Below are 26,150 nucleotides of genomic sequence, written 5' to 3' on the forward strand. Positions count from 1 at the left end.
CAATCCGTTCCCCTTACGCCGTAAGCTAGGCGGGAGATCCCGGCGGTCTAGACCAACGATAGCATCACTGGGAAGTTTCCCGAAGCTGCCGCTGTTTTTCAGAGTCAACGCTGGATTGGGCGTCTTCTTACTAAACGACATGTTTAGGCAATGGATCTCACACCAAGAGAAATAAGTTCACTTCAACAGCTGAATTAACTTCTTGAGACTAGATCAGTCTTTGGTGTTCCCGAGGAATGAATTCTTCATTATATATCCATGTCAACGCAAAGTATCTCACGACAAGTTTAGACGACCACGTTCTTATTATTTGCTTACAAGATGTCTGCTATAGTAGCTTTTAAACAGACCGTTCTTTTTCCACATACATTGCCTCATCAAATGCCCTAATCAATTCCAATCAAGAGGTTTTTTAAACAGCGGCGTGAGAAAGCTGACTCGTAGAAGTCTTTATCACATAACTCGAAAGCTGACTGCCTTATAACCGTAGACCTATCTTCTAGTATTCTTTGTACATCTTCTCTAATCGATTATCTATTTCTGTTAAGCATGTTCCTTGCATCCTTCTTCATAGAAGCCAAACAGCAGAGTATACTACAGTCCGTGCTGTCAAGTTACTGTGGCTACATTGCAGTGCTTCTACTTTCACTACAAGACGTAGGTGTGTGCGTGAGGGGATGTGTGTCGTTGGGCTTTACCGATCAATAAACTTGTTCTTAGGATCAAGTCAGCCGTGTTTCTGAGACCGTGGATTGTGATTAGACCACTTGAAGATAATGTGTCCATTATGGAAGATTATTTCATGAGATGTTCAGAAGAAGAACTGTTTGATGTTGGACATTTGCAAGATAGATCAATAAGACACGTCAATAACTGAATTGATGAGAACGACTTTGTGGTTACCAAAACCAAACAAACCCTTGTTGACGAGTTGAGAAAAATGAGTTAAGGGCATATTGGAGAAACAAACCATGATCCCACGGCAGCTAACGGTTGTATGGCTTTTGATTGGCAACCCGAAGTAAGGTTACAAAAAAGAGAGACTGACAACATTGAGCTAAATAGCTCAGTTTGTACAAGATTCTGTCGCTGGAGATAATGTTCTCTATAAGGCCAACTGTGTACCACTGATAGCGCCCTCTTTTGAAAGATCATTCGGGAGACAGACCCCCCCCCCCCCCCCCCGGCGGACAGATTACAAGTCTATGGTTTACTCCTTGGGACACCGGCACATTTAATCCATAGGTCATTGGTTCGAAAGCAGCTGTAGTCATTTTGCCTTTGTTCAACCCCAATTTATTTAAGATGTATCCCAGTCAGTTGTGGTACAACTTGATCTGAGAAATAAACAATAAGAATGAGTTATAAGATAATAATGCTTGTTTGTATATCACATGGTTCGGGATTTCGTATAGATTTAGTGCTACAAAGTGATTAAAATTATTTGATTCCAGTAAAACGTGGCTGAAAACAGCTGTCCAATTAGCATATTACTGTTTGCGTTGTTTACATATAGACTACTCATTAATTCTCTCTTGCCCGTTAAGCAAACATGCGCGTGGTTCCTCGCAAGCTCAATTGAGTGGGAGTAAGCAATCTCTGAGTACACAAAATTAATAGTAACTCACGCTGATGATGGGTGTGGATTTGGGTACTTTTTGTAACACAAAACACAATGTCCACAGATTTACACCAAACTTACACCGTTTGAAGAAAATGATTGTAGAAAGTGTACCTTAAAATATTAGTTACTGAGGTGCTGTAGTTTTTGAGAAATGAGTAAAACAATGTCATGAAAATACGTTTTTACGTGCTAAAATAATTTTCGTCTCATGATCACTGAGACGAAAATGATTTTCATGACATTGTTTTACTCAATTCTCAAAAACTACAGCACCTAAGCAAGTAATATTTTCAGGGAAGCTTTTTATGATAATTATCTTCAAACTGTGTGAGTTTAATGTAAATCTGTAGACATTGTGTTTTTTGTCCTACAAAAGTACATAGACCCTTAAATAACTTTATTATTCAAATGCTATGCATGCCTCGGATCGTATAGCCTTAGAATTATTGCCTTACATTGTTGTGGGACGCGTTCTTGCATTTAGCAATGCGGAAAAATTGCATTGTGTGATTTGGACCATTCAATCGGGTCAAATCGACCCCAAACGGTGCATCGGTGCATGAAACGTCAAGTTGAAACCTACGGTTCTTCAGAACCGCCCCAACTCATTTAGAGATTATCATTACATGGTGTCGACGCAAACCTTAGGCCGTGTCCGAAACGACGACTTCGGCTACAGCTACGTCTAGATCAGCGCGTCTGTCAGTGTTGAATTATAGGCAGACGCGCGCGATCTAGCCGTAGCTGTAGCCGAAGTCGCCGTTTCGGACACGGCCTTAGTCAATACACACGCAACCCATGCAGGTGGTGACTGAGACCTTGAATTAAGGCTACACCTACACTAGGGTCTGTTTAGCTTCCATTCATAAAGTAACAAAGAATTCGTTTGTAAGTTGTTATTCTGGCACTTCAGTCAAGCGTGGCACTATACGGTACAATACATGTACTTTAGAGTAGGTATGGTGGCCCCGAAGGGACATCGCATAACGCAAACGTGTGCGCACACGTATGCAATGTCGTGAAACAAATCGCGAATATATGCGCACACGTATACAATATCGTGAAACAATTCGCGAATATGTGCGCACACGTATGCAATGTCGTGAAACAAATCGCGAATATGTGCGCACACGTATGCAATCTCGTGAACCAAATCGTGAATATGTGCGCACACGTATGCAATTTCGTGAACCAAATCGTGAATATGTGCGCACACGAGTGCGATTTGTTTTGCAATGTCGTGAATTTTATTGCATACCATGTTGCATATCATTAGGATGATGTCATAGTTGTGGATAATTTGTTACCGATCTAGGGAGTACTGTGGCGCTACAGCAGGCTCCCTCTGTAAAGCATGTGTATACCCAGGAACTTGGCACCAGGCCAAGGACGACCACACGCCTCGCTTGCCTCACAACAAAGACTACTGCTGCAATGACTACCGCTTATCTCACTGTTGGAAAGAAACCCCCCAGATCATTAGACATTTTATTCAAAGGTATGCAACATGGTATGCAATAAAATTCACGACATCGCAAATAATATTCGCAGACGTGTGCGCACATATTCGCGAATTGTTTCACGACATTGCATACGTGTGCGCACATATTCGCGAATTGTTTCACGACATTGCATACGTGTGCGCACATATTTGCGAATTGTTTCACGACATTGCATACGTGTGCGCACATATTCGCGAATTGTTTCACGACATTGCATACGTGTGCGCACATATTTGCGAATTGTTTCACGACATTGCATACGTGTGCGCACATATTCGCGAATTGTTTCACGACATTGCATTCGTGTGCGCACATATTTGCGAATTGTTTCACGACATTGCATACGTATGCGCACACGTTTGCGATAGGCGATGTCCCTTCAGGGCCACCATAAGTAGGCAATATTTATATATGTCGAAGTTTCAGAAGAGTATATTCGAAACGGTTGTCAAAAGGTCATACAACTGGGAGTGGCTGATTGTGTGATCATTCATAAATTGTACTGCTATATTGATTGCACGTGGTTTCGTATACTACATGTACTGTGTTTACATGTCATTAAAACATAGCGTGTCTACAACGTTGTCTCACGGTGTCTACCAACGAGTTGTATGTTCTTTAAGCCAGTGTTTTCCGTAAACACACCAGAAATATTTTGGGCAACTGTGTGTTGGTTATAGGCAGAGTGATTCGACATGTCGAGCGGCGACATTCCTCTAGCATCTTCATTTGACAAGAAGAACGGACAGGGTTTGTTGAATTATCACACCGGGGATGATGGTGTTGAGGATGGTGTTAAACACCCGTACGTAGTGTACAGGAGCCGGTGGTATGTGCTTGCAACACTCGCTGCTCTCAACTTCTCCAATGCTATGGTGAGTAGGCCTATACATTTGTCATTCAAGTATACATGTACTGGAGTATTAATGAGGGTGTTTATTGGTCAGTTTGAACCAAATTCATGTTTTGGGCATTTTCAATAACATTACAACTCTGCAATATTCTACTAGCCCTGTTAGGACGTCAGTGCGGAGGGGTCCAACTTAGGCTAGCAATATTCCGTATCTGATATTATACCACTTTTTCATTCGTTATGAAATAAACTAGTGTATAATTTACCCAAATGGCAAATGAGATGTCTTTTTGGTAAAATTGAGTGAAACTATAGTGGCAGTTAATGAAAATCATTTCCCATGTATTCGTTTGTCTATTTATTTATTTACTTATTATATCAAGTCATAAACCACAAGGGAAAGTATATAGGACAATCATGTTGCATCCGTTGTGAATTTCTCACCATCTCTCTGAAAGTTTCAAAATGAAGGGGAAAATGTAATTGTCGGTTAGACGTGGTGACCTCACCAGTATTTTCATGATCACAGGACGCAATTTGACTGTTCATGGGCCGCAAACAGCGTTCAATTTTCGCGGCATTTTTCCTCACTATAAGTATAAACATATAAATAAACTTTGGGTAAAAAAGAATGGCGATGAACACGTTCAACACTCATGTTATTTTTCCCAACTGAATACATAAAGTCAACTTTGGTTTTAAAAAAACCTTACAGAGTTGGATTTAAACCTCGAACCTCTAAGTTTTTTACGAAATGTTTTCCTTTGCCTTTCCCTGGATGGCCTCTGCTCGTTAAATTGCATTGTCCTAAGAAATAAAGCAAACAATATAAATACATGTATATAAATAAATAACACTCCCGCATGAAATTGTGCCGCAGATAAATTCCCGCTCTAGTAATATTGAATTTGCTCACCCAAAATTATTGATTTATCTATATATATTTATCTGGAAACATGATATGGGCATCTAATGGTAATTCTTAATTCTTTCACGGCATCCCGAAGAGATAATATAATTGATGTATACATAACATCGTGGTGTTACAACAGACACTTTGCTTTGTAATAATTATCCACCAAGCAGTTTCAAATACTATTTCATTGATCATTAATTTTTATTAAAATAAATAATATTTGTATTCCGTCACCACAGCAATGAAATGACAATAATCATATAAAACAATTATAAAATATGTGGACATGATTACTGATAACTGTACATTCAAACAATGTGTGTTTGCTGTGATGGCCAAAAATAAAATGAAACAATAACTCAAATAATATTGATAACTAATCCCAGCCTGGCCACACCTTCACACAACTACATTACATATTTATTTTGCACCAAGGCTGATTACTTAATCACTCCTGCAAACTCACGTACATGTATTTATAATCATCTGGTCTTAATTACTGGTGTACTTCTTAGAAGATTAAACATTTTATGACTACATGATTGAGTCTATAAATAATAAGGATACTTTAAAATGTATTGGACTTTGACCATACATTAACCTGTAACAACCCAAGAGGATGGTTAGTCATCCTTTCCATAAATAACACACGACTTACAATTCGTCTTTTTTTTAAATTAATTTCTTATTTTAATTTCATGTGGAGTGTTGCTGTGGTCGGTTGGTACCATAGCAACAGGCTTGTATAAACAGAGAGTAAAGTTTAATTATGATTTTTTTAATTGTGATTTCTTTTGTCAGGATGTTGTATGTATTATGGTTGCCTTTGTTAGGACTTCAATGTTGATTTGGAGTATCATTGCTGTGCCTTATCGGTGTTGGCATCATTGTAATGATGTGTCTAACAATTATGCTTGATGCGTTTGTTTTTATTTTTTATTGTTATTACTTGTCTGTCTGTGAGTTTAAAGCGAGATTGGGATGTGGAACAACACATAAACCTTGTAAATCTTGAATCTTTAAGAAATCAATAAACACACTTTCTAATTACGGAACCTATTATTTAAAAAAAACAATTAATAACTGCATCAGGGATGTACTTTTCATTTGTTATTTTTTATTTTTTAGAAATGTTCCTTGGACAATAAATGGACGATGTATGGTTACATTTATGCCGGTATACTGACATGCAAACCAGCAATAACATAGAACCAGAGATAACAATTTTAAAGCAATGCAAACAAATGCAGTGAGTTTAAACCCGTTAACAAGGTTGGTAACCTTGTCTAGGAAATAGTTAGGCGTGCAATTACCATGTTTTTCAATTTGGAAAAATAGAATCATTCGTTTACAATTGTAAAAAATTCGGTCAAAAACTGTTTTGTTGTGATTTTAATTTGTTTTAAATCTCCGGATAAACAATACATATTTTGATTTAAAAGTGTCCCGTGGTTAAGAAAACATGATCATCATAGATGTGTCAACCAAATAAAACCTTTGCTATCAAGATAAACATTAACATTTATATAATAAACTTATATTTTTGTATAAACAAACTTCCTCAGAAACCAAAATTAATTTACGCAAAACAGTTGTTGCCGTCGATATGTTCCGGTTTCATATTCATTTTGCGTAGCACATCCTGCAGCGGCCATTAAATGGCTTCATATACAAGTCTTAATATTATTTATAAATAAATTAAAAGACTATAGTGCACATTTTACCAGCCCTTATTGTTGTATTTTTTGTTCAGCGTTGTCAAATTTATTGTTGAAGAATTTGCCCATAAAACTTAACAAAATAACTATATACTGGTAGGCTTTAACCAAAGCATTCATTCAGAATTAATATAATCAGTGTCATACGATTTCTTTCATATTAGCCTAAATAAACGCGAGGTATACCGGGAGCTTTGGCTGGGTGAAAACCTCGTTTCGCTTTCAGGGACAAAACCAGGAAGTCCCTAAAATAAAAAAAAACATAAAGAATCTAACAAAAAGTATAAACAATTTGAGAACAAAGACAAAATCACAGATTTACAAGGTCAACAAATAAGTGTATATATGGTCTCTGTTTATTATCATATATATGAGGGTGGGCTGTGTACATGTACACATAATTATATTTATGTTCATTTTAGTTTTTACCTATATACACCGATGTGTGTTAGCACTGTATACTCAGTTCCTACCAGAGTTCTGTGGGGGAAAAAAAACAGAACTCGGGTAAGTACTGAGTGTACAGTGCTAACACACAATCGGTGTATATGGGTAAAAACAAAAAACGAATATTCTTTATCTCCGATGCAAATTTAACATTCAATAATATTAATTAGTTATCAATATCAAATTAATACTATTATACACATAGTTCTTAAAGGAGCATTACAGAATTGTTGTTTTTTTTGCTACCAAAACAGTTGCTGGCAGTGTAAGCACTTCATGTAAACCACCATTATACATAAACTGACAAACCTGTAGAAGTCTGATATCGATCGGCCGATTACAAATTTTGCATTGCATTGATGCCAAAACAAAAACGAATAAAACGCCCACTGAGCGATAAACTCAAAACGCGAAGTTAGATTATTTATTTCTCATCAATTATGACATTTCAGACAGAAATATTTCAAGGGATGTTTTCAACCATCATAATCATTAGGCCGTGTAAGTTTTATCTAAATCTGTGATCTTCACGATATTTATGATTTATTTGTTTCTATTATATAGGCATGGATCTGTTTTGCAGCAATCACCAACATAACAGCTGTGTACTACAATGTAACCCCAGATGATGTTAACTGGTTATCTCTAATATATCTGATAGTTACAGTACCCTTTGGCTTTCTCGCTAGTTGGGTATTAGACACATTCGGCATCCGCACTGGAGTAAGTTCTACAGATCTCCTTTCAAATTCCCGGAAACCGATACCATTTAATGTTGAAGCAGAATGTCATTTAGGGATGTGGGTTTTAAGTCATTGCAACAAGGAAGTGGAAATTGTTGTGGGTGTCAAACGTTGATGTTGACGAGAAGTATACATTTGGCTTTCGAAACAGTTCGATTTGTTTAATCTTATAAGACAGTGTAGATATATACAATAAAAGTTACTCATGCAACTTTAATTTAAAATGGGTGTAGCGTTTTTGGATATTGCCGAAAATCTAGACTGTAGTCCACCAGGAAGAAAAGATTCGTTGGGCCGAAAACAAACATTTTTCCTCAACTACAATACCTCGGAGTACAACGTGTTTTTTTTGTAATGCTTTAATAAATAAAAGCTGTTGTTCTTCTTTCAAATCAATGAAGTTTTTCTTGCAACTTACTTTTAGAGTAATAACCAAAAGCATAGTAACGTTCAATTTCAATACTTAATTCACTTCTTGAGTTCTTAAATCACCAGGGGTGGATTTTAACAAAGAGTTAAGACTAGTCTTATCTTTAGTTAGGACAAGTTACTCGTCCTAACTTTGGACTAGCCATACGTTTTTCATATCTCCTAGGACTAGTCCTAAGTTAGGACTAGTCCTTACTCTTTGTGAAATCGACCCCAGTTCTTTAAATCAACCACTCAGCAGGCAATTTATGTGTTGTTCCTACAAACGATGTAAATAAGACACTAATCTGCAACCAGGGCCACATTTCTTAGAGCCGCGCAAATCACAAAAGTTTGCTTAGCATGAAATTTCTTCCTTGATAAAAACAGCATTACCGACCAAATTTCCACGTAATTTTAAGGATTAGCAAACAACAGCTCAATACAAGTGTAAATAAGCAAAACGCCACAAATCGAAATTTTGTTGGTAATACTGTTCTTATCAGGGGAGAAATTTCACGCTTAGCAAATTATTGTGCTTAGCAGCTTTATGAAATTGGGCCCAGGTGTATCGTTTTTTGAGTGGCTTCATTAACATGTTTGCAATTAATGTTTTCTCCAGATGCTTATAGGTTCTTGGGTGAATCTTCTTGGCATCACTTTAAGATTCTTCAGCACCCTTCCTGCAGTTCCAGAGGATAGTCGCTTCACCGTGGTTATGTGTGGCCAGGGTTTGGCAGCCCTGGCCCAGCCGTTTCTCCTGTTTACACCCACCAAGCTTGCTGCAGTGTGGTTTCCAGATAACCAGCGAGCCATTGCAAACACGTTGGGTTCAATGTCAAACCCGCTGGGAATTCTTGTGTCATTTTTACTGTCTTCCTTAATCGTGTCGAAGCCTGCAGATATACCAACAATGGTACGCACTTCCCTTTTCCCGATTTTTATTTCTCTTTCAATACACTAAAATACCACACAAATTAAGAGACACTGGACACTATTGGTATAATTGTCAAAGACCAGTCTTCTTACTTGGTGTATCTCAACATAAATAAAATAACAAACCTGTGAATATTTTTGCTCAATTGGTCGTCGAAGTTGCGAGATAATAATGAAAGAAAAAGAACCTTGTCACACGAAGTTGAGTGCTTTCAGATGCTAGATTTCAGCAACATTATTTTATCCATTCAAAGACCTACAGCAAAAACACATTGAATTGTAAAATGATTTGTGAACCTTAACGTTTAAATGAAGGACTTGTTTCTCTTAGAATGATCCTTTTGGGGTGAACTTACACAATGTTTCTTTTCCGATTGTTGTTAAAGCTATGGGTGTACATCATACCGGCAGCAGTAGCATGTGCGATGTGTACTTTGGGTGTGTGTCAGAGTGCACCGCCTACCCCACCCTCAGCGAGTGCAGCGGGAGATCATGAAACATTTCTAGCTGGACTCCAAAAGGTAAAGTATACATCAGAATAGGTCTTCATCAGAAAATTAGACTAAGTGTTCCCCAAAAAGGATAAGTTAGTGAAAGTAGACTGTTCATTGTCTTTCCATTTTCCTTTCATTGTCTTGGCCGAGGCTCTTTTGGGGTGTCGTGGCCGAGTGGATAAGAGCACTGAACTCAAACTCTGATGCTTCTGTTCAGCAGAGTGTGGGTTCGAATCCCGGTCGGAACACTTGTGTCCCTGAGCAATACACTTCACTGTAATTGCTTCTCTCCAGCCAGGGGTAAATGGGTACCTGTGAGGGCAGAGATGGTTCTTGTGATTGATTAGCTTACATATTTGACGGCACAGGCTGTATACTCCCCAGGGAGCTGAGGTGGTTAAGGAATGATTTTAGGGTCAGTGAACAGGGGTAATTATGTCGGAAGCGCTTTGAGACACCCCGTGAAAAAGCGCTATATAAAACGGGTTACTATTAATATTATTTTTGTTTACCTTGCAACTTTGTGAATTTCAATTTAATTAAAGAAGACCCCAGTAGCATGAAGTTGACTTCTCATTCCTGCTAAGAAAACCTTGAATTAAGGGTGCTTACTTCGTGAACCAGAAACACCAGTGTTATAACGCCAACTCACCCACAATAAGAGTTCTGTGATGGATTTCACAAAGAATTAAGACTAGTCTTATCTCGAGTTAAGTAATAACCCCTAGGAAGTCCTAGGTTAGGACTATTTTTGTGAAAATCGACCCCTGGTTCTTTTACATACACTGCCAATCCTAGTACACGGGACCTACGGCTTAATTCACCATCCGAAGGACAAAGCATGGTAAAGTATCTTCCTCAATGATACAAGTGTCACGACCGGGACTTGAACCAACACTGCTGATCAGAAACACCAGAGCTTGAGTCTGGTACTCTTAACCGCCCGGCCATGACACGCCACAAAACATGATTCAGTAATTTAAACTTCATAAACCTAATATACACATACATTTGCCGAGAACATTTTATATATTGTTATGAAAGCATGAAGGAGGGTGCAAGCCAATTTAACCTCTGTTGCAGCAGGTAATTTGTTGTTCTAACTTGTTCTTTTATATTTTGTATTTTCTGCTCAGGGCATGATTCACATATTTAAAGGGTCGAATGTTTATAAACATTCGACCCTTTTAGTAGTTTGTTTAACTGTATTTTCCCATGACATTGTAAATCTATATGTATTTGAATATTGTTGATGTTTGTATTTCACAGTGCATTGACAATCTGCCTTTTATGCTACTCATGCTAACATTTGGAGGTGGATACGGATTGTTCAACGGTCTGAGTACCTTCCTAGAGCAGATCGTTTGTCCAATCGGCTATAATGACGTGAGTCAAAGTTCTTTAACTTTTACTTTAAATATTAAGTAGACCACAAAGTAATTCGACAATTTAATTTAATTTGGGTTGAATAAAGACAAACTTACTCTCTTAATGTAAAAGTCAGAAAGTGAAAACAAAACATTTGTTTTGTCCGCAATACCACTCTTGCAAAGAGCAAACAGACGGAGCTCGTTCCAATTTCACTCAAAATGAGTGAAACAGACTGACTTTCACTCTCATAAAGAGCGCAACTGACACAACTCGGACAAGAGAGTGAAATTTTAACTCTTCAAGAGCGTACATTAGAGCAGGATTTAAACCTGCGCTCTCTGATTAAATTGCCGGTGGTCTACCCACTGAGTCTTCTAACCCTATTGTTGGTGGTCTCTCTATTTTGTCAATCTCCTGCTGCTTCCCATCATAAACTTGGTGTGATCCCTGGTTATATTTAAGTAACAGGTGGAATGTCCTTCCAACAAAGTCATTAACAAAATAGGGAAGTCCCCATCGAGTCATCATGGGGATGAGGAGGGGCAGTAATACTTTGCTTTTCACACTGATATTTTTTAAATCAAAGTGAGTGGTTTCGTCTCAGTGCTTTAGGACCCAGGGGTCGATTTCACAAAGAGTTAGGACTAGTCCTAACTTAGGACTAGTCCTACGAGATATACAAATTGCATGGATAGTCCTAAGTTAGGACGAGTAACTGGTCCTAACTCGAGATAAGACTAGTCCTAACTCTTTGTGAAATCCACCCCTGGTTACAATCCCACCCGATCCCACCGATCCCACCTCAGCATTGTCTCTCTAAATGCAAAAGAGTGAAAAGGCACTCTTTGAAGAGCCATATCAGGGACAACTCTTTTTCGAGTGGTCTTCCACTCTTTGGATTGAAGTTTGCATCTTTTTGAGTGATTTTTCACTCTGTCCTGGAGTGAAACCCCTCTAGAGTGAAATAACCACCACTCTTAAAAAGAGCCATACTCTTTAAAGAGCCATATGAGAGGACAACTCGAAATGTAAAGAGTGGTGTTTTTCACTCTTTCACAATAAGTTCTTGCCTAATTGTCTTCCATTCTTCATGTTATTGTTTGTGCAATGTTTAGATGTGTAATAAAATAAACTGACTAAAATAATGTTATCTATTCTGATTTTAGAATTTCGCTGGTTTGGTAGGCGGTCTTATGATAGCTTTTGGACTGGTTGGTGCTGTGGTGTCTGGGCTGATTGTAGATAGAACCAAAGCCTTCACCCCAGTTACTAAGATTTCATTCACATTTGCTGTTCTTTTTTGTATTTTTATGACAGTGGTAAGTCCAGAAACATCAAGCATAACTCACTTATGTTTTACACCCCCCCCCCCAGTCTCGCTCTCTTTTGCTCTCTTGCAACGTGCATGACACAGTTAAAGAAAAAACGTTGACTTGGAGCGAACGAGTTGGTCTATAAAAATCGTTTTATTGTAACCGTTTGTTAAAAAAAATGCATAATATGGTTAGAAAGATGTTTTAAAAGTAGAATACAATGTTAATTTGCCTCTCATAAATGACCGACCGTGTTAGTCGACGAGGTAAAAGGAAAACCGTGCAGTTTCGAGGCATGTTTGTGTGGATCATTGTTTTCTACTTTCACAACATCTTTCTACCCATTTCTATACCCATTTTATAACAAACGGTTATAAACGCCTTTCGAAGACCAACTCGACCTATCCAAGGCAACATGTTCCTTTACATATTTTTGTTTTTACTGTAGCATGTCTGTTTTGAATTCGCAATTAAATTTGTTTGATGACATTTGGCTTGAACTGGCTATACTAAAATGTTAACATTCTAAAGGTTTGTTTTCGTTGCAACATGCATGACCTAGTGATCATGTGCTTTACTTTAAAGATGCTATGTCAGATTTTTGACCGATTTGACCCCAAAACTTTGATTTAAAATTCAATAGGTATTTTGATGGAGCTCGAAAAAGTTACAAGCTTTCATTTGAGCCATTGCTCGAAAAAGCCCGCCATTTATTAGTAGCAGTGAAACAAAGTGCTCAATATTATTTTTTGTCGGGATCCCGACAATATATCACGTGACCAGTTCTTATGTATTTTATAATAAACGTTTTAAATTTCGTTTTGTTTGTTAGAGCGGGTGATACTCTTTGAAATACACTGTACCATTCACTCAAAAAATCTTTTTTTTTAATGTTTGGGGCTAAAAATCTGACATAGCATCTTTAAAATGTGTGTGTTATTTGCTGAAGACGCAATTTAATGTTGTCATTGACATTTGGCTTGAACTGATGGCCATCCTATTGAAAATATTTCAACATTCTGGAATAAATTTGTGATGAATGTCTGAAATTTTTAATTGCAGATTTGTATGAGGAACAAGTTGTTTTAATTGTGTATTTATGTTTATTTCTATCCTTTCTACTGCAGTTTACACACTTTGCATATATGGGTATCGGCGTTGCTGTGGGTGCTATTGGATTCGGATTATTTGGTTTCGCGCTCTTTCCTATTGCCTTAGAACTTGGAGTTGAATGCACATACCCAGTAGCAGAGGGAACCAGCGCAGGTCTACTACAGATATCAGGGTCAGTACATAATGAACATTTATAGATAATTTTTTTTTTTTTTAAGTTGCTGCTGTCAACGTTCAATGTAAAATATCCAAGTAATTTTAGAATAAAAACGAAATATTGCAGTTATTGAGAAAGCATATTATTTTTTTAAAAGGGAACCTTTTTTACGGGTCATTGAACCTTTTTGGAATTGCTTCACTAACCTGTCAAAAATTAAAGGAATAATTAGCAGGTTTCCAGCTCCAAACAATTTGCGTTGATAAAATATCTTTGAAAAACTCTCAAAGATCAGCGAACACTTTCAATAAATAAAGGTTGTTTACCTTCACTGTAATTGTTAGTTCAAAGAATTAGTAATGTACTGCCTTTGTGGAGTGATGTTGTTAAACTTTATGTTGTGTCCAAACTTTGATTAATAATCTTTAGGCAATTTCAAGGCATCATTCTCATCCTGGTTGGTCAGTATCTTGCCCAGCCTCTCAACATAGACGAGGTGCCTGCCCAGCAGTGTGTTTCCTTTGATGGACCACAGTCTGAAGGCACCACGACACCAGTGACATTCGCTGACAATGTCACCTACATGTCAACACTGGATACGACAGAAAGTATGTCATCAATTGAGACGACAGAAAGTACACCTATTTTTATTCAGCATATGACAGGTAAGTTAGAGTTGGATTCATTTATTGTGATAGTTTTGGGATCTTAACACCTTATTGTTGTCCTGTGACTTGCATATAGCCACTGGAGAAAGTGCATGGGGAGGGGCAGATCCAGAGTCATTTTGTAGATGGGTGGGGCAGAGAGAATGAGATTCAGTTTTCCGTCCCGTGGACAATCACTGATCCAGTTTGCAAAGAAATAAGCAGGCGATGTATTACTATTTTACTCGGGGTGAGGAGGCTTTAACGGCAGTGGACACTATTGGTAATTACTCAAAATAATTATTAGCATAAAACCTTACTTGGTAACGAGTAATGGGGAGAGGTTGATAGCATAAAACAGTGTGAGAAACGGCTCACTCTGAAGTGATGTAGTTTTCAAAAAAGAAGTTATTATACACTAATTTGATTTCAAGACCTCAGCTTTAGAATTCGAGGTCTCGAAATCAAGCATCTCAAAGCACACAACTTCGTGTGACAACAGGTGAGACAATGATGTTGTTTTCTTTCATAGTTATCTTGCAACTCCGGCGACCAATTGAGCTCAAATTTTCACAGGTTTGTTATTTTATGCATATGTTGCGATACACCAAGTGAGAAGACTGGTCTTTGACAATTACCAATAGTATACACTGGCTTTAATACCCACCTCTTGACCCTCTGGATCCGCCACTGACATAGATCTCAGCAGACATGGGTTATTTTCCCAAAGTGTTCTGATCATGGTTGCATTTCCAGTAACAGTGAAATTATCTGGCAAGTAAGTCTGCTGCAACCTGGCATCTTCATGCTAACAAAACATACATCCCGGCGTAGGCCTATGTGTATCTTGGCTATATTGGGAGCCATTTTGTATCAATATAGGCTGTTGTCAAAATTACAGCGATAAAGATGATAGCTTTGAAACACATGGTTTTGACCAATTTGTTTCCAAAAGATATTTCTCTTCCAAAACAAACACTATCAGAGGGATAAACTACAAAACGCGTTGGGATTTGGCTGACTATGTTACAATTCATCCAAAAAGCTAACAAAATTACAGACAAGAGCATTTTGCATCTTTGATTCTAAATCGTTTGTTTTCTTCAGTACCCATGTATGTGTTCTGTGGCTATGCTCTGGTTTCGTGCTTGCTACTGGTCATCTTCTTCAAGACAAGATACAGAAGAATAGAAGCTGAGCAGGATGCAAAGGAGTAGGTTGTCAGTCGAATCAATTCCCTCACTCCAAGGGAGTGCATCCCTCATTATTTATAAGCTTTAAAATTAAGACATTTGTACTCATTGAGGATAACTGATTGTCCTTAGGTGCTGTGAGTTTTGAGAAAATTATGATTTAGTTATCATAATAAAACTTGTTTGTAATCCATCTAAGTTTTGTATAAGATTTGTAAAAACCAAAATGAATATTCTTTATTCCTGATGCAAGTTTAACATCTATAGATTTGTAGTTGTTATAATAAAATGTGTACATAGATGCCATACGGCAACATCATGCGCCTGCATATCAGTTCATAGTCGGTTTGTTCAAATGCAGCCAGTGTGCCCAATGTCATTGCAGAAGGAACGAAATACCACGGTAAGCAGCGCTAGAGGCTACCAAGGATGTTCCCCTATACTGTGACTTTCTTTGCTAGTCTCTTGCCATCCACCGTTCCAATTGCCACTATATGGTCTATTCCTAATCTTTATCTCCATTTGGCAAATGAGTATTGATTGCCCCAACTTAAATTAACCTAAATAACTCCCCAGGGCTTCTCAAATTTTAGTTCTTTCTTCGCTATAGCTGTTTTATTATATTCTCTATTTATGGGAAGTTCGAATTATTCTTCACAGAAACAAATATTCTGCCAGTTGCATTTGTTTGTATTTGTTTATAGTTCAAGAATCATTTCTGAATATCAGGATTGTTCTTCATATTATATATCTACATTTATATAGGATTAAAACAACTGAATGGTTCAACAAACCAAAGGTATATTTTGCCTATAGTTTGTTTAAGCATTTTTCATTTTTTTGACGATTGTGTATATCAGAGCACTTACAGAGACTTGATTAAGCTTTGTTACATCATTGAGCATTACACATCATACAAAAATAATATTTTATTTTACACTAACAATGTATCATACTACATTCTCATATACCTTTGTAATAATTGATTAATGTAAAAACATATCAAGCAAACTTATTTTATGTTTTCAGTTTGCAATTCTGTAAATCGTGTAAAGTGTTTTTGGGTTTTTAAAGTTACACATCAGATTTTCCAATCTGAACTAGTTGTCTAGGTAGGTTTTGTAACGCACATTGTAAATGTAACTGTGTCAGGCAACCAGGCTGTTAATATGCATAGTATGCTATGCAATTAGGTTTGTACACAACCAGTATTCTCATAGAATGTTAGTTTTAGTTTGTTTCTCATAGGCTAATTAACGGATGTATAATCGCAAAGTTATTTGTGTATAGTACATTATTCACGATAGCGTCACAATGCACTTTTATACAATGGAATCGAGATGCCAACTTTGTTGGTTCATCAATATGAACAAAAAGTGTCTTTGTCTGAGCATGCGCACTTTACCGAGAACAATCAATTTTACCTGGTAAGTCTGCTGCCACCAAGCGTCCCGAAAGTCTCCCATTGCCAGTCATATCGCAGTTATAGTTTACGTTTATGCCTATCACACACAATAGTTTAAAATATTGTATATCTGTTTTAAAACCATAAAGTATTTACAAAAATACTGTATTAAGTGTCCCCATTGTTTTTGTTAGTATAAGCTAAAATGATTGAGTGCCTCTTGTTAGAGGTCCGTTTGTTTATGATATTGTTTATTAGACCTATAAAAATGGTCAACTAAAAGCACAAAATATTTAAATATTGTAAACAAATTTTAAAAAAATCAGCTAGACTATAATAGGAATAATGCAAGGTGCTTTACTGCTTTATCAAGTGTAAACTTTGTCTTGGAATTGTGCAGTTATATTTTAAAATAAAATCAGGAACGACTAAGAACCTAAGTGGTGTTTCAAAGTGGACATGTTCATCTTGTCTTCCACCCTCAGCTCAAACCCTAAACCTGAATCCTAACCCAGCACCCAACCCAGCACCCAACCCAGTACCCTACCCTAAACCAACCCAACAACCCTTTACCCAAGCCCACATAACCCAACACCTGACCCTAAACCCAACTCAACACCCAACCCAGCACCCAACCCAACACCCGGCTCTAAACCCAACCCGACACCCAACCCTATACCCAAGCCCACACAACCCAACACCTGACCCTAAACCCAACCCAACACCCAACCCAGCACCCAAACCAACACCCGGCCCTAAGCCCAACACTACACCCAACCATACCCAACACCAAAACCTACACAAGCCCTAAACCCAACCCCACACCCAGCCCTAAACCATACTCTAAACCAAACCCTATACCCAAACCAAAACCCAACCTTACACCCAGCTCTAAAAAATCAAGTAGAAAACCTGGTATTTCTAAAGATCACGAGTAATGAAAAAACGCATAAATTATTTTGATGAATATTATAGTTTTTCTTGTTACAGGGTATTAATTATTAATTGGAATAACAGTGTGGGGAATGGGTCTTCACTGTGTGGTATTAATGACCTTGGTTGGTGACCTTACCTTTGGCTTGGTCAATCAACAGCGGCCATCCACCAGTCTGGACACAATCTCATAAAGCCCGTAAGCAAACTTGCTTTCCAGCAAAAATACAAACGCATTAAATATTTTAGCAACTGGTACCCTGGTCATTTCTTGCTTTGTCAACAAATTTGCTCACAGAATTTTCTGCTTAACAGCTTCCTTAAATTAAGCCCAGGGCCTGCCTAATGATTGCGTGCTTAGCAGAAATGAGAAGGATATATCGGCCAACATTATACTTGATAGGCCTACATGGTATTGGGGGCTGGGAACCTTATTCTAAATTTTAGTAAGCATATATTTGTTGTGCTACTGCTTAACATCTTTAGGGAAGGTACACTATTGGTAATTGTCAAAGACCAGTCTTCTCACTTGATGTATCCCAACATAAGCATAAAATAACAAACCTGTGAAAATTTGAGCTAAATTGGTCATCGAAGTTGCGAGAAAATGATGAGAGAAAAAACACCCTTGTTGAACGAATGTGTGTGCTTTCAAAAGTTGGAATGATGAAATTAGTCTTTTATTAATTTTTGTTTAGATGCATTCAATAGATTGGTTCATTTAACAAACTACATTTATTCATAGCAATTATAACTACATCAATCTCTCAAAATAACCACAGTGTTCCATAAATCAATATTTGTCAACCAACAATTCTACAGGCATTTGTCTTGTCCATGTATGAAAGATGTACTTTTTACAAGTATGGTCTTTTCAATTAAACTCAATAATCATTTACAAACGAACAACTTGGTTAATTAATCAGTTTTTAATAAACATCCATTGAATTTTAAACAATCAAACAAACCTGTTTTTCGTTTGTTTTTGGTGTTTTATTTTTTTTAAATGTTTTTTCACAACTTACAACAACAACTTTTGAGATTTATTTTAACAAAATCTGTAAAAAAACATTTGTTCCTTTGCAGATTGGACAAATAACAGTTTAACACAAAGAATTGTCTTTGAAAAGATTTTGTTTAAAACATTATTAAACTATTAGAAAATGGCAAATATTGAAAGAAGACAACTAGTCAAGCAGACAATGTTTTGGGAGATGGGTTGTTTGTGAGCATCTGTATCTAAGACATTTAACGCGCGTGACTTCAAGACGTCTTTAGTCGTTCAAATTCACGATGTAAATAAGCCCCCTTCGTGAAGAACGTTGTTGGAGGTCTTTGAACAAATAATACGAAATAAACCTCTGGAAAACAAGCTTTGGGCAAAGAACTAAAACTGAAGATTCTACAGAACAGTGACGATACTTTTAGATTGTAATGTATTTGTATTAGCAGTATCGAATGTAAATGTTATTAGTGCACACAGGGAAAACAATTATTTTCACTTTTTACTTGTAAACTGCGATGAAATAAATAATTGAATTGAATTGAATTGAAATGAATGGAAACCATTCGACTACTGATTATAGGCAATCCTTAATTATAATGTGTATTATTTTCAGAAACATCCTAGCTGGTTTCCCTCTGAATACACAATTATGCAATCCCTAATAACAACGTGTATTTCGGAAGAATCTCATTTTCATAGCAAGCTATCACAAAAACACCCATTCTAACTTGTCTTTAATCTTCAGAGTTGTTTATGGTTTTTTAAAATCTTTGGACAGAGCGCCACCGTACGGCAGCATTGAGATAGCCAGGGGCCCTTTAAACCTGCGCGCGCACACTACTGCATTTTACGTGCGTGATTTCCAACGAGGCGACTATCAAAGAAAAATGGACAAGGTAAATTGCCGTTATTTCTCCATTTACCAAAACTTTTCCTTCATATAAACGAGCACAACACATGTTCATGTATTTCTCGTTTGATAGATTGAACTAATACTCTTGTCAAGCTTAATAAACATCCACAAATTATGAGTTTATTTTTCGGTCAGAAACGGAAATTCTTTTTAAAGTGGCGAATTTTACCCGCCATACGTTACACATGTGTTACGATACAAACACGCCCATAATGACAACAATGCTGTATATCCGACGACCATGCATCTGACACACGTACCAAAGGATTTTTGTGTGTTATTGAATGATCAAGAGAGTAGCCCTAAGACTCGAAGTCAAGAGCAGACACTTCAAATGTTTAGCTGAATGTTATTTGTTAATGGACGGAAATGCATGGGGATATTTTTTACATCCATGATTATGAATTTGTATAACACTGAAAAGTCAACAGATAACTTTCCGTATGGCGCCACCACTTTTTCACTCATTTTTACAAAAATTGATGGAAAAGTTTCCGTATGGCGCCACCACTTTTTCATTCGAAATAAAATAATATAGTATCTAATTTACCTCATTGACATATCCCTTTTTGTAAAAATGAGTGAAAAAGTGGTGGCGCCATACGGAAAGTTATCCAAATTGATATCTCATTGAGGTAAATTAGATACTATATTATTTCATATCGAGTGAAAAAGTGGGGGCGCCATACGGAAACTTTTCCAAGTCAACTAAGAAAACATCAATATCTACGCACACACTGATATAGCGCGCGCGCTCCCGGATTTGTGTATACGCGCTGATCGATTTTGTGCAGTGTGATAGGGGATTTGTTACGAGATCGTATATTGGTTAACTTGTTGTTGCCCAGATTGATGGAGGAAATATTACTCCAATCAGAATGATTGTCTCACCAGATTAAAGCTTATAAAATAAAGTTTAACTCAATGCAAACAACATTTTTATTAAAACTTGGGGGGCCCTAAATACGGCCTTTTTAAAGTCTGCTAGGATGTGAAAAAGTTATTTTTCGGTTTCTCACACGAAATGGTACAAAACTACAAATTTTAAACCGAAAAATGATGCAGGAAAAACAATCGTATTCTCCAAAAAAGAGAGGCTTTTTAAAAGGGGATGTATTCATCTTTCTTTTTCTGCAAACAACGAAATCATACAGTAAAGGACTAAGGAGATGACAAAAAAGGAGTGAAAACGTGTTGTTTTTTTTGCGTGAAATTGCTGAGAAATGCGTGTCATTACAAATTGATATGGTTAGGCCTTAGCTTAGCTTAGGTAGGGTGAATTACGGGTAGGGTTAGGCTATTTCAATTGGAAGAAGAAAATATTTATGCAAGCATGCAAGCACATAGCCAAGGAACAGCTTGTTACAGTCTAAGTCTTACAACCTCAAATTGCTCAGGTGAGTCAAAAAACTTTCTTCAGTTAACCGTCAATTGTTGCAAAGGTCCATGATGGCAGAAAGCTTATAATGCATGTAGTTACCCAATGCATGTTTTGAATGCAACTTTGAGATACCAACTAATTATCAAAAATGCAACATTTGTAGGAGGTCTTGATCTCGATTGACGACGGGTCCATATATTCACACAAACTCATTTCACTTGACGCAAATTTTTTATTTTAATACATCACCTTGTAGGCAGTGTTGCTTCTAATTCCAATTCTTATTCCTAAACTATGGTCTTTCCTCATGTCTTCATTTGCAATGGCTTCATCCATCAATGTACATACAAACCCATATACGGCCTTTTCAGTCTTTTAAGTATTTGAGTGCGTTTTCGCAGTTTTACTCTTTCTTTGAGGCCTTCCCTTGACACTTGTTGTGGTGCTTTTAATTAGAATGTCCAAAGACTTCATTTACCATAAACACACAAATGATTTCGCTCTTCCCCTCATAAACACTGTGTATTGCATAAAGGAAACATATAATAAAAATAATAATAATCTTGACGAAATATAGGCACAAATGTGAGATGGCGGCACTGTGGGGAACAGCAAGAATCCTAAGAAAGACCCCGAGACCCAGATTGCCCATCAATCTCAAACTTTTACAGGTTTGTCAGTTTATGTATGGTAGAATATATAAAGCGCTTACACTGCCAGCAACTGTTTTGTTAGTAAACAGAAAAATAAAATAAATTCTGCAATGTTCCTAAAACTTTGGCTGTTTAAATCGGTGTAAATAATTCCGTGTGTAAATCAAACCATGAAGCAATTAGCGGATTAGCACAATGTGTGTGTGTGTGGCCATAGAGTAAGGACAGAGAAGGAGTTACAACTAGAGCCCTTATCTTATCTGACACCAATTATCCAATTAGCGCACGACCCGAATCCTGTGGAAACCTATGGAGCCCACCCGCTGCGCGAGTAAACATCAGCGACCGCATTCAGCCCTTTGTGTCCAATGTGTGTTACCGCGTTTCGCTGGTGTCGCTGGTATCACATCGTTTTCATTCACAATTATTGGAGAGTCACAATTCACAACAAACGACTTCAACGCATGCGCAGTACTACCAGGACGCCTCTTGTCTATGCGCATCGTGTTTTCGTGCAGACTTACGATCGCTCGGTTTCAACACGTTTTTGAATCATCAAAATCTGAGTTTTTTTAGGTGAGTTATGAAACTGTTTAGATTTTGATGAAGGTGGGGAATGCTGAAATATGAATTTTTGATATCAAATTATGAAAAATCATTCCGGAGGTTTCCTAGGGATGAAACTTAGTCGAGGGTGTTCAAAAACGTTTTATCTACGTGGGAGTGTATGTTTAAATTGTAGACACAAGTAGACACAAACTGAAAAAAGGTTGCAAACAACTTCATTTTTTTTGAGTATTTTTCGTTTTTCAAGAAAGACAAATGTGTATTTCATGTATTACTTGTTCCCTCAATGATTGTTTAAATTCGATTCAAATTTTTATAAATGACAAGAAGGACAGATCAAGATCGTTTAAAAAAATTAAAATCAAGAAACCAATCCAGAGAAACAACAGTAAACCTTTAAATCAAAGATATGCATAACTTGTTCAACGTGGGTTTTTGCGCACGTTGTTATAGTTGGAAAAACTATACGGCCGTTTCATGCCTATGTTGACATTGACATGACAAGATTTTAACAAATCTTCAGAATCTTCAGAAATTATACTGCATGAAAACGCCTTGGAAGGCTTTTTAAGCACACAGTTTGTCATGCATGCTATACAGGCTACCTGGATTTTTAATTCGTTGTATCATTTACATGATGTAAAACAAAAATTAGGCATAGAGTTGATGTTCGTTTGTCATCATGATTCAACAACACCTTGGTTTAATTTTTTGGTAAAATTTTTTTATTTTTATTTAACTGAGCCAAGTAACCACAAGTGTAGAAACTGCAGCCACTTACTTCAAGGACCTATCCTTGTTTATAATTTAATTAATCGTTAATTATTAATTCTTAATTGATAATTGAATTAATTAATATTATTATCTTCAATGTTCTGGAAGTGGTAGGGCTCCCTTTCAAGTAAATATTGCTTATGTCAGAATTTTCCAAATTGTTTATCATCTATTTTTATCTCATCTCATTTGTGATTATAGTTTTCAATTTTGCTTTTTCCATTATTCAGCTTTTTTAACATAGAGAAAGGACTCTATGGTCTGCAAGGAAGAAGTTGTGATGGTCTGAACCATGGCCGAATGTCTAAGGGATGTTTGCAGGCTATGTGGAGAGAAGGGAGCCACTGGTCTGCATAGGAGAAAACCCCACAATAAAGAAAAGTATAGAGATGTTATACTTCAGGCCGTGGATTTGGATGTCAGTCAGGATGTCCTTGGCACCCATCCCCCATTTCTCTGCCATAGCTGCTTCAAGAAGCTAGACCTTTGGTATAAAGCTTTAAAACTCCGAAAGCAAACTTCAAGGTTGCTACCTTTTTTGAACATGAGTGTTCACAAGGCTGTGCTGTTGTCCATCTCTCACTTGATGATCTCTCTTCAATTTGCAACAGGGTCATCGAATTGGCCAGTCAACATGGGTGCATGACATGGCGTGGTCCCGACAGGTTGAAAGTCATGAAGTTTGGGGAGAGTGGCTACCCTGAAGTGGAGTTGAGTATATTCAATGATGTTTCTAGGAGGGTTGATGTGTGTGGATTCGATGTAACAGGGTCAGGTTGTTCTTTGTTTGTGGATGTTCCGGCATCATTAGGGTATGCAGATGTTGAAGGTGTGGTCAGAATAATCTGCGAGAATGACGTTTGCACGGGAAACGGTGACTACCCGCTTTTAGTAAAATCGAAGGAAGGTTCGGCTGGTCAAATCCCAGTTACCATTACTGGCAGGGATACATTTCAAATTCACCCCTATCGGACCATCAGGCATAGAAAGTGCTCTTTGCTGGTATCCAAACCGAAGATGAAATGCGATTTGTGTCAACTTCTGAGGGTAGATCTCAGTGTCTTGTCTTCAAGGCTTGGTCATGTCCCGGCTGCAGTTCTCACATCATCAACAGTGCGAAATGATGTCCTATCAAACAGCAACCTGCAAAGAAAGATGAAGTTGATGAAAGCTGAGATTCGATCTCTGAAGAGAAGGAGTGGGGCCCTCCAGGAAAAGGTACGCCTGATGATCGAAGGTGACAGCATCACTTTGCCTGTCGGTACTAGCACTCTGGTTCATCAAGCAATGGAGCAGGAGGAATCTGCCTTCATGTCTGCTGTCCCTGAGCACTCCTATGCAGCGTTGCTTTGGGAACAGCAGAAGAAGTCTTTCCAGAAGGGCAAAGGGATGAGGTGGCACCCAGCCATCATAAGATTCTGCGTTGCTCTGCAGAGCAAGTCATCGGCTACCTACGACCTTCTTCGTGAAAGCGGCTTTCTCAAGCTGCCTCATCCCAACACCCTTCACCCTGACACACATTTTGGTGAGCCGACCGCAGGTTTTAATTCAGATCTGGTTTTGAGGATTGTTGAGGACATCAATCTCTATTCACTTCCAGAACATGAGCGTAACATCACAATCATGTTCGATGAGATAAAATAAAAGCGGGATTGGTTTATTCAGTTCGTTCCGGCGCTGTTGTTGGTTTTGTTGATGTGGGCTCAATTGCCAATGAAATCCTCCAGTTTGAGGTAAAATGTAAAGGAGGGGAGGTTCCAATTGCTAGTCATGTGTTGGTTCTGATGATTCGGGGTATATTTACTTCGTTGCGTTCACCAATTGGGTAACTACCCTAGCCTTGGCGTTTCCAGCCATAGTTTAGTTTAGTTTCAGAAGCAAGATATTAAGTGGACACATTTGCTGATGTTGTATGACTGGGACATCGGGAAGAACAGATCTTCTCCAGGCCTCCGACGACTACACAAGATCACGTATGAACATCTGCATCTAACCCCAACTTTGAGGATGCGAGTCTATATGGCCACACAGGTACATTGTTGTTTTATAAATGTTAATGAATAACAAACACCAACTGTCATCTAAGCATTGACATTGTAAAATGTAGAGCAGAGCCAGGATCGATGAAGGCCAAGGAACCTACCTTTTAGTTATGAATTTTGGCAGACGTTATCACAATTTTTATAATGTATCACATATTTTCAGGTTCTGAGCAGTACTGTTGCTAATGCTTTTAAGGCATTTGGCCGTCATGATACTTCTTCAACTCAGCTGTTCGTCTCAAAGTTTGACCAGTTTTTTGACTGTTTGAACGTTGGAAATCCCCCCAAGTCAGCACACAAACTCAAAACCAGCTCTTGCTCCATATACAAGCGTAGATGATTGGCGTTTCAAGGTAATTTCAGTCACATTTAAGGTTTTACCCCCCCCCCCCAAACAAAAAGAAGTTAAATTTTCAACTGATTTTAAGTGTGTGGTTTCTTACTGCAAAGTATTTTAAGTGTGTGGTTTCTTACTGCAAAGTATATGTAGAGCATCCCCCCCCCCATTCTGCACCGACAAGTTAAGTTTAGTTTTATTAGACTTTACACTGGCATAAAAATGTAAATATATAAATCGATCCATAAAGAAACAAAGAAGCAAAATAGCTAAAAATACCAAGCCAGTGAGTGGTGAGGAGGAACATGTGACCAGCAAATATTATAAAAATATTATAATGTTATCTTCTTTTAACCTCTGGCTTCTAGATGACTTCTTGGACTTTCTTGATAGCTGGGAAAAGGAATCTGAGAGCCTGGAAAACGTAACAAAGGAAGTGAAGCAGAGGATGTGCATAAGCAGAGAGACACTTGAAGAATTGCGAATTACTGGTAATTATTTATTGTATTTTTATTTTTTTTGCGGTTCATGTTCATGTATGTCTAGCACAAAGTTACAAATCTTAAAATTAAATTAACCGGGGAACTTTGAGAAATACAAAGAAGCAACAAGACAATTTTTTTTATTTTTTTTGGCGACTCAAAGTATCCAGTATAATATTGTTCACAACACTGAGGCGAGTTGGATATGGGACGCAGATGCTA

At 37.6% G+C, this 26,150-nt stretch overlaps 1 protein-coding gene and 1 pseudogene across 1 annotated transcript; both read left to right on the forward strand.

Annotated features, from left to right (window-relative positions):
- Positions 1 to 3,637: 3,637 nt before the first annotated feature.
- Positions 3,638 to 17,186, forward strand: LOC139940672 (solute carrier family 49 member A3-like). Its single transcript, XM_071937035.1, has 9 exons — positions 3,638 to 4,001; positions 7,625 to 7,783; positions 8,834 to 9,127; positions 9,534 to 9,668; positions 10,911 to 11,027; positions 12,179 to 12,331; positions 13,453 to 13,610; positions 14,025 to 14,260; positions 15,350 to 17,186. Exons 1-9 carry the CDS (start codon positions 3,822 to 3,824, stop codon positions 15,457 to 15,459), a joined length of 1,542 nt encoding a protein of 513 aa, XP_071793136.1. The 5' UTR covers positions 3,638 to 3,821; the 3' UTR covers positions 15,460 to 17,186.
- Positions 17,187 to 23,359: 6,173 nt separating this feature from the next.
- On the forward strand, positions 23,360 to 25,910 carry LOC139941027 (uncharacterized; annotated as a pseudogene).
- The last annotated feature ends 240 nt before the right edge of the window (positions 25,911 to 26,150 follow it).

Source organism: Asterias amurensis, chromosome 8 (genome assembly GCF_032118995.1).
Source record: "Asterias amurensis chromosome 8, ASM3211899v1".
In the NCBI taxonomy this organism is placed as follows: Eukaryota; Metazoa; Echinodermata; class Asteroidea; order Forcipulatida; family Asteriidae; genus Asterias; species Asterias amurensis.